This window comes from Euwallacea similis, chromosome 10 (genome assembly GCF_039881205.1).
Source record: "Euwallacea similis isolate ESF13 chromosome 10, ESF131.1, whole genome shotgun sequence".
NCBI lineage: Eukaryota > Metazoa > Arthropoda > Insecta > Coleoptera > Curculionidae > Euwallacea > Euwallacea similis.
Window position 1 is genome coordinate 3,306,976 of NC_089618.1, and position 16,015 is coordinate 3,322,990.

The 16,015-nt window shown below is 42.2% G+C and overlaps 2 protein-coding genes across 10 annotated transcripts; one reads left to right on the forward strand and one right to left on the reverse strand.

Annotated features, from left to right (window-relative positions):
- The first annotated feature begins 633 nt into the window (after positions 1-633).
- On the forward strand, positions 634-13,185 carry LOC136411865 (glutamate receptor ionotropic, kainate 2-like). Of its 9 annotated transcripts, none has more exons than XM_066394639.1 (17): positions 634-780; positions 1,197-1,358; positions 3,583-3,834; positions 3,891-4,066; positions 4,113-4,331; positions 8,031-8,183; positions 8,821-9,024; positions 9,075-9,278; positions 9,558-9,764; positions 10,121-10,225; positions 10,846-11,121; positions 11,587-11,784; positions 11,833-12,140; positions 12,189-12,372; positions 12,423-12,549; positions 12,597-12,718; positions 12,930-13,185. In XM_066394639.1, exons 1-17 carry the CDS (start codon positions 681-683, stop codon positions 12,978-12,980), a joined length of 3,048 nt encoding a protein of 1,015 aa, XP_066250736.1. In that variant the 5' UTR covers positions 634-680; the 3' UTR covers positions 12,981-13,185. The 9 variants fall into 9 exon arrangements, with proteins under 9 accessions (XP_066250736.1, XP_066250737.1, XP_066250739.1 ...); XM_066394640.1 differs by lacking the exon at positions 10,846-11,121 and adding an exon at positions 11,205-11,462; XM_066394642.1 differs by lacking the exon at positions 9,558-9,764.
- Positions 13,174-15,960, reverse strand: Hgsnat (Heparan-alpha-glucosaminide N-acetyltransferase). The gene is made up of 11 exons (XM_066394652.1): positions 15,863-15,960; positions 15,628-15,806; positions 15,346-15,571; positions 15,127-15,292; positions 14,777-14,981; positions 14,554-14,727; positions 14,392-14,501; positions 13,914-14,080; positions 13,675-13,861; positions 13,482-13,621; positions 13,174-13,434 (listed from the first exon to the last, which is right to left on the reverse strand). Exons 2-11 carry the CDS (start codon positions 15,796-15,798, stop codon positions 13,262-13,264), a joined length of 1,719 nt encoding a protein of 572 aa, XP_066250749.1. The 5' UTR covers positions 15,799-15,806; positions 15,863-15,960; the 3' UTR covers positions 13,174-13,261.
- Between the last annotated feature and the right edge of the window lie 55 nt (positions 15,961-16,015).

Genomic DNA, 16,015 nt, shown 5'->3' on the forward strand with positions numbered 1-16,015 from the left:
CAGAGTTTAAAAAGCCTCAACTTGCTGCTGTTTTTTTACTGAATTACCTTCAATTCGGGGCAACTGATTTGGCTCGATTGATTTATTAATTGATGGAGTCAATTTGAATATGCCCTCACTGAGTATTATTGGGTGAGATCGTGAGCATATTGCTAAAGATACTTAGGGGGCGGTGTACATTACCCGAAGGTTCCTTAGGAGTCAATAGATTTAACCTAATAGTAAGTGTAAGAAAAATTAATAATTTTTAATTCAATTTAATAATTGCCCCTTTGATGGCTTCAGTCCCCGTAACCAGCCCCAATTTTGTTGGAAGGAATAGTGAAATTAAAGAGGATTAAAGACAAAAACGCCGATTTTCGCGCCCTTATTAAAATAATGTAAGGGGTATATTTTAATATAACAAACGTTAAACGAATGACAGAGTTTATCCTCCCCATTTAAGAATTAATGAGATAATTGCGGGGTAGCTTTTTGTGCCATTAAATCGGTACCTCTTCCGGTGATTTAAAGTAATGGGCCCAAATTTTAATTAGAAGGAAATGGTCTCTTTGTGTGTGCCCAAAGAAACCGGATTTTAGCGTGAATCCATTTGTCAAAATTAATAATTGTGGGCTTTTAGTCACGTTTCTCTGTTTTTTTTCAGCAAGAAGATGGTGCGCGATGGGTCGATATGAAACATGCCACTGGGCACAATTCCATGCAGCCTCCTCTTCTGCTTCCTCCTCTTCTCTCTACAAGTCCTCCCCTCCTGCTCTTTACCTCCGATAGTCCGGATCGGTAAGTGCTTCGTTTTGCAACCTTATAAAACAATCAAAAGTTATGTAAAACTCTTGATGTAACAAAGATATTGCTTCATGAATATTCAGTAGGCAGCCATCTCTATTTGCATGAAATTAATAATTTAGCGGGATTAACGTAGCAGGGAACGTTGGTTTAGGATCGACTACTTGTTGGGTATTACACAAAGATACCCCCATTGCGGGGTAGAAAAATCCTTCCGTTCCCTCATTAGAAAAACTGCTTTCCGGCTGAAATCATGCGTCTTGTGTACATGTGGAGATTGAACCGCCCGAGGGATCAACTTACCTTAAAGGGCCTTTTTGTGAAAGGAAAGAGAGGGTTTTCTCTGGAACTCGAGACGTCGTTTCTCCTCGGTTTTAACCTATTTTTAATAGCGATTTCGTAACTTTCAGGAGCGATTTTCACAGAGAATCAAAAGGGCGGGGCCGCCGAAGTGGCTTTCCGGTATGCGGTCTACAAAATTAATCGGGACAAGACATTATTGCCTCATACTTCCCTCGTTTACGACATGCAGTATGTCCACATAAACGACAGTTTCCATGCCAGTAAAAAGGGTGAGTTGTCCAGCTTCTGAAAGAGAAGATTTAGGGTTGCAGTGAAAATGATTGTGTGGGGCTTTCATCCCTGATTCGGGACTTTTGAAGGCACCTAGGAAGGGCGGGTCCTCCGCTGCGAGTATCATTTATACCACTTAAGCTTGGTTTATAATTTATTGATAAGGTTTATGCAGGTAAAAACTAAAATAATTCTTCTGCTGCTTTAGTTTTGCGGAGGAACTACTCCTAAAAGGTAGTTTTTAGTCTAGTCGCAGTTCGGTATGAAAGGTTAGTGAAGTCGAAAGTCAAACGAAATAATACGTAGTAACGCAAATAGCTTATTGAGATCAAATGATTCATTTTGTTAGGTGCTCAAAATGTTAGCCGTTTTGAACGAGGCAATAATAAAGTCTGTTGAGAGGATGGCTCAATAAACGATTTCCGGAAAAATGGGTTGGCGAAAGGGATGCATTAGAATAGTCAGTACGATCTCCGGATCTCAGTCCTCTCGACTTTTTCCTATTTGAAAAGTGAAGTGTTTAGAACTCGACTTGAAAGTATTCAAGAATTGAAAGGTAGAATTTTTCTGGAATGTAGAAGTGTTACTGGACAAACTTTGGTCAATGTTCACGAAAAATTTGAAAACAGACTTTATTATTACCATACATTTTGACCACTTAATAAAATGAATTATTTGATTTCAATAAGTTATTTCCCCTAGTATACGTTTTGCTTTCTAACTCCCAACTCCATTAACCGAGTTCGGTTTTTTGATACAGTTACCTAGCAAATTGAATTCCATTTGCAATGATGTGACACTCGACTGAGGGTACCATTTGAAATATCAAAGTAAGGCGAAGATGAAGAAGTGACTGCTACAGCTCTCTCTAATGTCGAATTAAATTTCGCCGAGATATCTAAATAGGCTTTTTTTTATTATTTTAAATTTTGCTCCCAATCAAGGCATATTTCGAGTGGTTCGTTTTGAAATGAACACCTTGTATAATATTTGTCTTCATTATATATGAGACAGAAGCATAGTAACACCGCATTTGGTCTCCTCATTAAGCAAGTTGCAACGATTTTTTGAGATTTAACAATTTTGAACCATTCTAGGAAAAAAATTAGTTTTATTCCAGCCCTGTTTTTCAGGCGTAATAATTCTATAAATATAGTTTATGAGCTTGGAAATGTTTCAATTGGATGTAAAATAGCTGGTTAATTTCGAAAAATTCTAGGAACGCAAATAGACGTACTCCTGCCCTGTTATCTGGCGTAATAAACTATGAAACAAGAGTAGTACGCCACTGCTTTTCATTAAGTTCGACAATGCAAAGAATTTTTTAGAAAATTCGATTCTTGATAGTAAGTTGAAAGAAGCTCTAGGCTGCAGAAAAGCTTAGAAAATCTAACAAAAATCGTTGTATTTACATAATGATTTTTGAAAATATTTATTCGCTTTGGAAATCGAGGTACGCCACTGTTTTGCTACTTAAAACTAAGCTACTACTTAAAAAAGGGTCGTCTGTCACACAGCAATAACTCCTTGAGGGCTCAGAATAAATGTTAAAATTTGTACATTTATCGATTGTAAGCCAGTGGCGTAGGACATCATTTGGAGATATTGTCAGGGTTAAATTTTCCCTAGAGAAATAAGTCGAATTTGCCTCAGTTTCACACAGAAATTAAGACACAATGTTACAAGTTTGTACATGACCCCATAAAGTAACCACAACCATCCTTGTGGGGATAACTCTAAGGGCACATTCCGCCCTCAAAAGGTAAGTTTTCGCTGATATTTTTCTGGTCAATGAGGTCGAAATTCGTGCACGCTTCACTCAAGTTATAACTTCATTCACTTCTATGACCGCGCATAAATGCCCCCGAAGGGCTATTTTTCTTGCAGATTCAAACACCTCCGTCCATCCATAAGAAAACATGCTCCATCAACAACATGATTGATTGACGGGGTAATCTGGCTTTAGGGGCGATTAGCCAAGTGCAAACAGTCGTTTGTTATGTCCCTCCTTCATTTTTTCAACATAAATGAGAGGTATTAAAGGCTCATTATCGCACAGCCCCATTAAAAGTGAATCTATTACCATACGACTCGATTAACTCGCAATCTTCTCTAGCTTCGCCCTTTTACGAGCCGATTACATTTTAATGGCCCTAATTAACTGATTATCAGCAAAGATGGTGCTGCTCGTATTAATTACTTTTCTCGGCTAATACGTTTCAGCCTGCAGCCAGGTGCGCAATGGGGTCTACGCAGTTTTCGGTCCTTCGGACCCCCTTTTAGGGGCCCACATTCACTCCATTTGCGACGCCTTGGACATACCCCATTTGGAGACCCGGGTGGACTTGGATAGTGACTTCAGAGAGTTTTCGATTAATCTCTATCCGGCACAGCATTTGCTCAACAAGGCTTTCGAAGACGTCATGGCCTTTCTCAATTGGACCAAAGTTGCCATCATCTATGAGGAAGATTATGGTGCTAATTCTCAACCTCTTCGATGGTAATAGATACTGGAGATATATACTTTGCAGGGCTGATTAAGCTGCGGGAGCTGGTCAGGGCCCCTCAAGACTCGAACTTGGAAATTCACCTCAGACAGGCCGACCCTGGATCCTATAGAATGATCCTCAAGGAAATCAAAAGCAAGGAGATCCAGAATATTGTGATTGACACCAAACCCTCGAACATGCAAGAATTCCTCAAGGGGGTTCGTTGACACCTACCTTTGCATTCTCTTTAAGGTTCTTTCTCAGATTTTGCAGCTGCAAATGAACGACTACAAGTACCACTACTTCTTCACGACCTTTGATATCGAAACCTTCGACTTGGAGGACTTCAAGTACAACTTTGTCAACATGACCGCCTTCAGGGTGGTGGACATTGACCAACTCTTCGTCAAAGAGGTGTTGCGGGACATGGCCCGCTTCCAGGCCAATCAGGAGCTTTCACCGGTTAACAGCAGCTTTATACAGGTTAGAGTTAGCTGTGAGTGCTGAAACTGGGGCTGAAAAGGGCTGGCCCGTGGCCAGTGGTACGGGGTTAGTTTATTTGTTGACCTAGAGAGAGAATCACGGTTGTTTTCCTTAATTTTCGTTCCAGTTTTCCGGGCTCTTCCTGAAACGAATAATCGGAAACGCTGCCAACGAAACTCGAAAGCCGGAAATGGGGGCCATAAATTTATCGGGTTTTGTTTCCTTTTTTGAGTAGGGGGAACGCACCCCCCCCCCCCTCTCAAACAGAAGTTTGAATATTTGTTTGGTTGGGAAAGTTTTTTCAATCGTTCATTGGGAATTTAATCATACTGGTTCGGCTTAGCTTCAAGAGAATTTTGAAGTATCTTTACCCCCTATGACTGTTCTAGGCCTTGCGCGGGCAATAAGTTGTTAAATCTGAATGGTCTAAGCCAGGGGCGTATCGGGAGGGGCTGGGAGACATCCGATGCAATTATATAAAAATGACTTGTTTGTCGAGTTTTTAAAAAAATTCCTGAATCCATTAGCTCCCAGTATCCACGAACGCCACTGTCTTTTTCGAAGTTTGAAGACCCAAAAGGATAACTACAAAATCAGGTACTTCAAGTTTACCACAAGAAACACAGGGACATATCTCGAAGGGGTTAATTCAAAAAAACCAAGTGATAAGCCCAGTTTTTGATTGTGATTTTGGAAAATTTCTGGCAGGTTTGACATACCAAGTACGTTGCTGTCTCTCAATGGGCTGTAAAAAAATATCTACAAAATCGGATATTTATAAGAAAATTTCAAGAATTCAGGAACGTGCCCAGAAGGAACTGCAGAAGCGCGAAAATTTTAATGCAGAACCGTTTTCTCCTCATTTCTGAAAATTATTTTCAGCTCCGAGAAACAAAGTACGTTCCTGGCAATTTCCCTGGTTTCAGAGTTATCCAACAGGAACATTCTGGAAGATTCCCGATTAATCTCCGCAAAACAATAGTGCGGAAAATGGCCCCCACAACTCATTCCACGCTATGAAACCACTGCGCGCTGAACCAGATACACAACCCCCAACCTGGTTATAATCCTGGCTCAGATTCAAAATGCGAACTCCCATTGAAAGTTAGATTAAAAAGTCGAAAAGTAAAGAACAAAACTCTCAGTCTCTGAGGGTAATTCGGAAAGTTGCCGGCGTCTTGAGACAATATTGGCACGCAGCCGACTTCGGTGTTGTTTAAGAATTTACAACTAGCCTTCGGACGTACTTTACCGGAATATTTATTTACCAAAATTAGGGGCAAGTACGGCCCCTGCAGTCTGGGAAATTGCCCAAAAAAACAAACTTGGAGGTATATGAAAAAGTTACAAACTCCGGAAACTTTGGCGTCTGCAGTTTCTAAACTGTCGAGCTTGTCCCTCACTGGCTAATTAGAGGATGGATTTGTGAACTGAAAGGGGTGACAAGGGTGTGTTCATGTTAGTAATGTTACGGCAACCCCCCTTGGGCCTTTCAGCGTCAAAGAAACAATAAAAACATCTCCGGTGCGAACCCAATGTATTGATACTTATGGGCAATTTGTTGTGTGGAATTTGCTGCAATAAATCCCTATGGGAAAACAGGGCCGTTAATCAAAGACAAACAGCACAATAAAGCGAAATAAAAAGGGAAACGTTACGTTTACGAGGATAGGAAACTTGTTTCTTTAGCGGGAATTGTCCCTTTAGGCTCCTGCAGGCTGGATTTATTACCTTCGATGGCAAAACATTCATGGAATGCTCTCGGAAAAGTGTACAGAAGCTGCCCATAAATCAAAAGATAAAATAGGAATAAAATCCAGTGATAAAACTCGAAAGGAATTCCTTGGTATCTCGGTGGAATACCTGTAAAAAATGGGAAAAGCTCACAGAAATTCTATGTAGGGATGAAAGAGAACACGTCAGGATATAGAATTTTTTGCTCTGCTAACCTGAACTAACACTTTATTTGTTTTTTTTTGGCGCAGAAAAATACATTTAACGCCGGATTGGATGGGACTCGACTTATCACCCAACCCACTCAAAACTCCGCTTTTGCTCTTCCTGGAACCACCCTTTCAAGTATTTCTTCAGGGCCACCTCTTATCCCTCCATCACGCATGTCCAGTCCGGTCCATTCCCTCGATCATCTCTCTCTGCATCTCCTATCTTTCTTCCTCTCTTCGCTTCTCCTCTTCTTCCATTCACTTCATTGTCCTCCTCAACATTCGCGTCGCCATATTCCAGTCCTTCTCACTTCTGATCATAATCCTATCTATATTCCCTCCTACATTCTTCACTCCCCACCACCTTTTCTGCTGCCTGTCTATACTTAGAAAATTCTTCACTGTTGAATACGGTATGATCTGCTGTATCCTTTTCCATATAAAACCATTCCATATAAAATGTTGCTCCCTCTTTCGTATTCTACTCAAATAATGTCCAAACACTCCATGCCCCTTCATTGCCTGCATCATATGATAATCCGGACTTTCGAACCTCCTCTCTGTCCATTCTCTAACGTTCCCAACTTGAATTAACTTTTTTTTATATAATGGGTCGTCCAACTTAAACTTTTCAAAAAATTTCCAAAATACGTCAAAACAGTTTTTTAAGAGAAGGAATTTTTATATAAAATTCAACTCCAATATTTTATATAAATTTCTCCCTTATGCGCATCACAGCAACGCTCTCAAAAATTTTAAATGGCACGAAGAGTCGTGTTAAATCTCAAATTAAAGATCTTTCAAGTCTACATTCAATGTACGATTCAAAATCTATCGATTAATTTTTGAAAAAAAAAACAGTTACAAATTTCGCAGAAAACGCAACACAAACTGAGTTAAATATCACGTAAACAATGAAAAAACTTGCTTGTTGATAGGAAATTGGTTTGTTTTTGATTTTGTACTCACAAACAGTCTTTGATTTAAAAAAATAAAAAGCAATTTATAAAAATAAATGAATAAATTAATTAATTAAAATAACCAAGGAACATCGACTCTCTCTCTGCAGAACCTGCATGCCCAGTCTTCTCTTTTATTTTATGGAGGTATGTCCTGAAGGTACCATACCTCGTCATCGCCTAAGCAAAGAAGTGCTTCTCCCCCCCCCCCCTTACTGCGATGCCTCCATCCAGCCTTAAGAGGAATCCTCTGTCCACTCTTCATTTCGATTCCATCTCTCCTGCCATCGTTCCAACAACGCCTCTCGGTAGCCCACCCTCTCTTGAACCTTAACAGCTCTCTTAACCTTAAGTAACCTAAACTTTAGCTTATATTTTTTCCTGCTAATTATCCTCTCATGACAGTTGCAGTCAGTTGAACGTTGAACCCTAATGTAAGAATGTGCCCTATGGTTCTCCGCGATGCTGTAGATATACAGGCATCTAATATTTGGATAGTTTTCGTCTCACAGCGACACGCCTCTGCATTTTCTCAATTTACCTCGGCGGATCAAGATTCGCATAAAACGATTTAACATTTTAAGATATATCTAAGCCAGTGGCGTGCATCGATCGTTCGCACCATGCGGTACATTTGTCCCTATTTTAGCCGCTACGGATTCGATATTTCACTATCTTAATTAGAATAGACGTTCTCTCAATGGAATAGGTAAACTCAATCATTAAACTCCAAGGGAATAAAGGAAGTGACTGCTAATCTCAACTCATGCCTAGACATCAATGCCCTTTTGTTTCAGGCGGAGGCAGCCTTAATGTACGACTCGGTCTACGCCTTCGCCATAGGGCTCCAGACCTTGGAACAATCCCACAGCCTTAAGATGTCGAACGTGTCTTGCGACAGGGAGCAGCCGTGGGATGGGGGCTTAAGCCTGATAAATTATATTAATTCCGTAAGTACCACATTAAAGCCCTCCTGAAACCTGTAAGAGTGACTAATCGACTTCGATAAATTGGGAACTTCGCTCTGCTTGTTTCTTATTAACAGGCTTAATCAGATTTCCGTTATTGGGCGACAGAGTCGATGTGTGACTGAACGCAATTAAAACTTTTTCCTCTTCCAATTCATTTATCTCGGACGAAAAAAGCAGTTTCATTAACGCCCTCTGAAACACTTCTCTTCCTGTAAGATTAGGTCCAATACATCAACCCTTATGCCGAAAATTGCCCTTAACCCTCGATGTTTACACATTTAACCCGACAAAAACACTACAAAATTAATTAGCACCTTCACAAATCCACCCCCGTTCGCTTGATTCAATTTAACCCCCTGAAATCCCTTGTAATCCTTGACTGTGTGTTAACCTGGAAATTTCTTCGAATATTGAAAGAACGAAAACTGTGGAGTGTTCCATGGAGAAATGTGAATTATTGGGATAGTCCATATTTGCCACGGGCATTTGAAACTCATGGCGCGCCACTGAACAACCCAACATTAACCGGCCCACATTGTAACATCTCCCCTCGTTTCTGAGATACAGGGGCGCTACTTTGATCTGATTCTCCATGGACCACGTGTGCTTCTTCCAGGTTGAATTCAAGGGTCTCAGTGGTCCCATAGAGTTCAAAGAAGGTAAAAGAATCCGCTTCAAGCTGGACCTGCTGAAACTCAAGCAACACGCCTTGGTCAAAGTGGGAGAGTGGCACCCGGGGATGGACGTCAACATCACTGACCGCAACGCCTTTTTCGACCACGGCTCCATGAACGTGACGCTCGTGGTCACCACCATCCTGGTGAGTACCATTAGAGGGTGCGAAAAGTGGCTTTGCGCACGGCCCCGTAGGAAACCCCGTACGTAATGATGCATGCGGGCAAAAACCACACGGGCAACGGAAGATTCTATGGGTTCTGCATCGATATCCTGCAGAGAGTGTCCCAGGAGGTCGGGTTCGACTATCTCCTAGATTTGGTGCCGGATCGGAAATATGGTGCATGCGACCCTAAGACTGGGGCTTGGAATGGCATGGTGCGCGAGCTTATGTTGCATGTATGTCAAAAAAATCATCCCTTAACCGTTAAACTTCCCCTTGAATAAGGAAAGCATAATAAGGCCACGTGAGAGCAGCACTCAGCTGCACCAAAGCCTTAAGTTAAATTCGCTTTTTAAGGGGGAATTTACCTAAAGAGGCCTCTTAGAAAAATACAAAGACCCCATCTGCCCTTTCCTGCTTATTAGCACTAAACGCGTTCTGCTGATTGTATAAGGGATGGACAGGCCCTTTCTCGGCCCTTTCCTTTAGTTGGCTAAGCCTTGCCTCCCTTCCAGGAACAACCCTACGTAATGCTAAAGCCCTTCTCCCCGCATTCGCACAACCAGGACCTCTATGAGGGCTTCTGTATTGACCTCCTCAAAGAGCTGGCAACCATGGTGGGGTTTGAGTACCGCATTGAACTGGTACCAGATGGAAAGTATGGCGCCATCGATTTGGAGACCGGAGAGTGGAATGGTATCGTTAGGCAGCTCATGGATAAGGTATCCAGCAGTGTTGCCGTTTCATAGAATTTTACCGAGCTTAAGGATTCTTATCAACAATCAATAACTATCAGGGCGATGAAGGATTAGAGTTACTGCAATTGCTCTAATGTAATTTTCCTGACACGGTTTCCAAGTTTATTGCTGTAATTTCCACTATTCAAACTCAAATTTACGAGAAGACTAGTGCGGTAAAATCGATGATACGCACATCGAATGAAGGAGACTTTATCGCTGTATTTATGGGACTACATTTAGTTCCCCAATGTTGTAAACGACTCGTAAAATCTGTGAGATTTTTATATTGTCATTTCTTCGCCTGTTTGCGATGTTGCATAATCGGGTTTCGCTTTCAGAAAGCCGATTTGGCCGTGGGGTCGATGACGATCAACTACGCCCGGGAGAGTGTCATTGATTTCACTAAACCGTTTATGAATCTAGGCATCAGCATCTTGTTCAAGGTGAGATTACTGATAGAATTGTCGCCATCTGGCAGCATTTTTTGTTATTTCCGAATTACGGCTCTAGGAAGTATTAGAAAAGCTCTCAAGAAATTTGGAGGGTTAGTGCCTCTTCAGTATATAAACAAATGTAGCGTTAGATTTCAGAGTTGTACTTGAAGGTTGGGGCTACATCTTCAAGGAAATTCGGTGACGTGCAGTTACTCCAATTGAGGCGAACTTTTTTTTCGTATTTTCATGCTGAAAACGTCCTTTTGCTTACTAAAGATTACTTCAACTCTGAGGGCTCAAGCCTCTCATTACGCCAGCCATTAAGGCACTAATTTGCAGGGTTGCAGCTGAGCCTTAAGGCCTCAAGGAAAATCAGGCACATACAGTGCCGCTAATTCTCCAATACGCTAATTTCCACGACTACTCTACAGCTTTAGGAATATAATTTACAGCCAATAGAGAAAATACCCTGCACAGCCTCAAAGGCAATATATCAAGACACATACACGTCGGATGTAAGAATGCTCGATATTTTATTTGAGCAGACATTAACGCCTGCTTTAACTTGTGAAATATGAATACCAACTCAAGAGGAACAAAGCGGTTAAATCGACGCCTAAATAAAACAGGTTCCGACAGACAAAGAGTCGGCATTCTTCACCTTCTTAGACCCCCTGGGGGTGAAAATCTGGCTGTCCACCCTAGGAGCCTTCTTCATGGCCGGCTGCACCATGTATCTGCTGGCCAAGTTTACTCCCTACGAGTGGGTGCGTCCGCACCCTGGGAAGGTGCCCTGGAACTACCAGAAGCCCCCCAAGCAGCTAGTGAATCTCATGAACATGTCCAATGCCTTTTGGTTCGTTACTGGTACCCTTTTGAGGCAAGGCACTGGAGTTTCTCCTCAGGTAGCATTAGCAGTGCAGTGTCGCAAGGGAACCCACCACTCAATAAAGAGCCTTTAAGTGTGTGAAGTGAAATTGGTTTAAAGGTACCATCGAGCCCCCAAACGCGCCTCTTCTCCTTCATGAACCCGCTGGCACCGGATATCTGGATGTACGCCCTATCCGCCTATGTTTTGGTGTCCATCACCATGTTTGTGGTGGCCAGATTCTCCCCTTATGAATGGCAAAGCCCGCACCCCTGCGACTTCGAAAACGAGCAGCTCAAGAACCAGTTTTCCCTGCCCAACTCCTTTTGGTTCACCATCGGGACCCTCATGCAGCAGGGCTCTGACCTCAATCCCAAGGTAGATTTTAAATGCACTGAATTGTATTACTTCACTCTTGATTCGAACCAAAATCTGCAATTCAGTGTTGGGTTCCCTTAATGCCTCACTCAAACAACTCAATCTCAAAAGTCTTCATTTAAAGGCAACCTCGACTCGAATCGTGGGAGGTATTTGGTGGTTCTTCACCCTCATCATCATCTCCTCCTACACGGCCAACTTGGCTGCCTTCCTCACTGTGGAAAGAATGATCACACCAATTGAGAATGCTGAGGACTTGGCAAGCCAAACTGAAATCCCTTATGGAACCTTGGAGAGTGGTTCAACAATGACCTTTTTTAGGGTAGGTCAGATTTCAATAACAACCTTTATATTTCATTGCACTTGTTAGGATTCGATGATTGAAACCTACAAGAAGATGTGGAGGTTCATGGAAAACCGCAAACCTTCAGTTTTCGTGCCCACCTATGAGGAGGGCATTAAGAAGGTTTTGGAAGGCAACTACGCTTTTCTTATGGAGTCCACGATGCTGGACTATGTGGTCCAAAGAGACTGTAATTTGACTCAGATTGGAGGACTTCTGGACTCTAAAGGATATGGCATTGCCACCCCAATGGGGAGCCCTTGGAGGGATAAAATATCTCTAGCAATTTTAGAGCTGCAGGAAAAGGGGGAGATTCAGATGCTCTATGACAAATGGTGAGGCATTTCGGAGCACTAAGGGCAGCTTTCGAAGAAAGGTTTTAGGTGGAAGAACACTGGGGAGACGTGCACCAGAAACGACAAAGGAAAAGAGTCTAAAGCGAATAGCTTGGGGGTGGATAACATTGGCGGAGTCTTCGTGGTACTCCTATGCGGCCTCGCCTTCGCCGTCCTCATTGCCATTATGGAATTCTGCTACAACTCCAAGAGGAATGCCATTGCTGAGAGGGTTGGTATATTTTCCTGTCTCGTACAAAGAAGCTACAGTAAAGTTTGCAGAGATCTCCAATCACTCCGCATCAATCCATCTGCTCAGAAATGGGAGGAGAGCTCTGCTTTGCTCTACAATGCAGAGGATCCAGGCAGAGGCCAGCTTTAAGGAGACAATGCTCCAAGTGCCTCTCAGGTAAACTCCTGAGGGTACCTAAGAAAGGTTTAACTTTTAAATTCTAGGGGTGACCTACGTACCCTCTCCTCTAGATATTCCTCCCCATCCGCTACAACCTCCAGCAATGAGGAGGAACGTACCTTCGAACGGTTTAAGTCCTAGGACTTGTCCCACCCACATACAGTTTGTAAGTAGGAATTATTTTTCAGTTTAGTCTCCCTCTCCGCCAATTTGGTCAATATGTCATCCTCCTCTCTAATACAGTTTCCAACCTCCTCTTCACATTCCCCCTCTGTGTAGGTACCTGCTCTTTACACCTTCCACCTCTCACATTCCTACTTTCCTCCCCTCTCTCCTCGTATTATTTCGCTCTCTTCTATATCACTTATCTCTTTCAGAAAGAGGACCAGCCTCCCTTCCATAATATCGATCCAAGCAGGCAAGATTAGAACGGACATTGAACTGGAGGTCCTAACTTTAAGACTTTTAACTTTAACTAACTTTTTCTACTTTTACTATTCGAAATACTCAAAGTTTTTGTACAGAACCTTTATAGCGATACGGACAGTAGATTTGCCGATGTTTTAGGATGGTTTTAATGGTAGAACAAGTATTTGTTGTAGCTGCAATATGTGTAAGACAATAGAGACTCTACGAAGTAGTTTTAATGACCCCTTCAACCGATAAGTTTGCAAGTAAGGAATCCAAAATTTCGTCTCACTATTGATTATTAAACAGTAAAAAAATATTGAATTCTGTACAAGTAATAGCTGACAATGACCCAGAAATCTGCAGCCCAGGTATCGGATAATAAGGCCATGAAGTGCGTGGTCCTCCAGTCTCCCTCCAAGTCCTTTAAGTAGTACCACCGCACTGGAAAGTTGCTCCCCGTCATTTCATGCCCTAAAATATCTCCTTATAATCCTTAAATTGTACGCAATAACCCTTACCTATGTAAAGTATTATAGCATTCATCCCCGCAAACAGGAAAGGCTTCCCTGACCACCACTTCTTGACGTCGATGAGCAGGTAGCAGATAGAAAGCAGGAAAAACGCGAAGCTGCAGGTAACCAGGACAAAAGAGGTTGACCTAGGAGCAATTATTGTCTTTTCTCATCCATGGGAACCTCCCTTAACCCCTACCATAAATTCTTATTGACTGGTATAAGCCCGTCCTCCTTGGAAAACCCACAGAACGCCCCTCCAATCGCTCCAAGTACCACGGACCAAATTAACCACCTACCGATCCTCTGATAGTGCTCCTTGTACACCAGCAAAGTCACCCCTGCTTGCACCCCCAACATGACGTGGAAAATTGTGGTTAAACACCCTAAATCAAGCGAAGTAGTACTGTGATAAACATCTCAAAAACAGCCACCCACCAACTATTCCCTCTGGGTCGAATGGCTTGGCTTCGAATATCTCGTAAATGGTGGGGGATTGATATACGTGGTGGCCAAGAATAAGTCTGTCAATGTAGCCAGTGGCACCTCCTATGCAGTTTTTATAGGACTGATTCTTGTGCAATCCGCCCGGGCCCATGTAACCTCTGAAATGTGTAAATTGAGCATAATTTGAACAAGATCAAAGAAAGGAAGGCCTAAAATTAATCTTAAAGCACCCATTACGTTTCCTTGTGCTGTTCAATGCTCAATTTAAACTCTTTGATTTAGAACATGGAGTGCTCGACAAGATGATTTAAAACAGAGGTTGGATTAGAGTTAAATCATTTAAAACACTCTGCTTCTGTATATCTCGATGTCCGAGCAGAAGCAATCTTTAACATTCTCAGTTTGCAATTTCTTTTCAATGCACCTGATTTAGAAGTTTGAACATGATGTACAGCAGGAAACTTCTTACCTGGGACATCCCTCTTCTGCCACTGTAAAAATCACTATCATATGAACCATCAGTACCGCTAAGCAAATTAGCCACGCCTTCCACACTTTGCAGATATCTTCCAGCTGCCTCTAAACGTCCTAATTAAGCCTGGAAGCCCGGGATATCACCTAGGAAACTCACCAAAACAGGGTGATCCTGCTTCACTCCCAAATCCCTCTCCATGGTGTATATGCAAATGGTGGTGACAATGAAGTAACACAACCCAAACCTCTGCAGAACCCCGAAAATTCTCAGATAATACACGTCAGTGCCGGAATTGAGAAAAATCCCCAAGAGGAACAGCTTGACGGATCTCTGGAATAGCTAAAGTAGGACTCGATGGGTAAACTTGATCGTGAGGTACCTTGGCTACATTGCTCATGAGATCTTGATTGGACACGCCCCTCTTGAAACTGGAAAGGAGGGAGATGGGGATGCACGTACCCATGATCCACATGAACCAAGGGAAGACCAAATCGGCCACGTGGAGACCGTTCCACGTGGCATGCTCAATGTATTTGTACCCGCCATTGCCGAAATTGGCGAAAATCATTATAACAATGCTGATTCTGGAAAAAGTAGTTGACTAATAGGAGGGGCTATTGTGATTAATTGGGTGGGAATGGCTTAAGTAGGAGTGATTAGATTGTCGAGCACATGTTTAATTGTTGCACAACGGAGAGGCGTGTCTTAAATAAAAATGCTTTTACCTACCCTCTGAAGGCATCTATAGACATAACTCTCACTTTCGAGGTAGTACCCTTAGCTTCGCCTTCTTCATCAACGGTACCAGACCCTTTCCTCCACTTCTGCCATAAATGAAAGAGTACATAAATGCCTCCAAAGACCAGGATATGGAGTATTAGCACTGTCACTAGGGCTAGAATATCAACTTAACTTTAGACGCAATTAAGGAGGTTTATTTAGACTTACGTGAGTCAGCATTAACGGGTTCCTTGAGTACCTCAACAGAACAAGAATTTCGGTTTTCCACTCTAATATCGTAAATTCCGAACTGTTTGAAATGAGGATTGATGTCGCATATAACCGAACTTTGATCGTCTTGAGGGTAGTACTCTCTGCAATCTAAGGCCAGGCGAAATTTTGTGTCGGTTTCAATGATATTTACCTGCGATTTGTCTATGAACTTATAAGGGCACTGCAAGGAGGTGAAATTAAACGAAAAATTTAATTCGGTGGAGGGGAGAAGGTTACTTCAATGCATTCCTTGTGAAGTGTGTAGAGGTAAATATTGTCAATATCTAGGTTGGTGGTACTGACAGTGACGAAATTCTGATCAATTTTCAATTGGTCCATATCGAAGGTCTTCTCTCCGATGGTGACCATTCGCTCCCCTGAGTAATTGTCTATGAAGTTCCAGGTCATTTTTGGATCTATTGAGGGTAATAATAGTAGTACCTACTCGATGGCGCTTGTGAGTTAATATTACCTTAATAAAAATCACTTCTCAAGGAACAATAAACTACTAACTTTTATTAGATTAAGAATGCACACTTTGGTACCTGTCAAGCTCTGTAGTACCCATCAATCAACATCTTATCGCGGTACTAATTCCGAGATAGATAAGTCACTGCTTTGTATA

Excerpts from the sequence above, each read along its gene's own strand:
- LOC136411865 (XM_066394639.1), top strand. The coding sequence starts at position 681 with ATGCCACTGGGCACAATTCCATGCAGCCTCCTCTTCTGCTTCCTCCTC. Across the intron at positions 9,279-9,557 it reads TGCGCGAGCTTATGTTGCAT|GAACAACCCTACGTAATGCT; the intron begins GTATGTCAAAAA and ends CCTCCCTTCCAG. Across the intron at positions 11,785-11,832 it reads CAACAATGACCTTTTTTAGG|GATTCGATGATTGAAACCTA; the intron begins GTAGGTCAGATT and ends TGCACTTGTTAG.
- Hgsnat (XM_066394652.1), bottom strand. The coding sequence starts at position 15,798 with ATGACCTGGAACTTCATAGACAATTACTCAGGGGAGCGAATGGTCACC. Across the intron at positions 14,728-14,776 it reads TCATGAGCAATGTAGCCAAG|AGATCCGTCAAGCTGTTCCT; the intron begins GTACCTCACGAT and ends TAGCTATTCCAG. Across the intron at positions 14,081-14,391 it reads GCAGAAGAGGGATGTCCCAG|AGGTTACATGGGCCCGGGCG; the intron begins GTAAGAAGTTTC and ends TACACATTTCAG.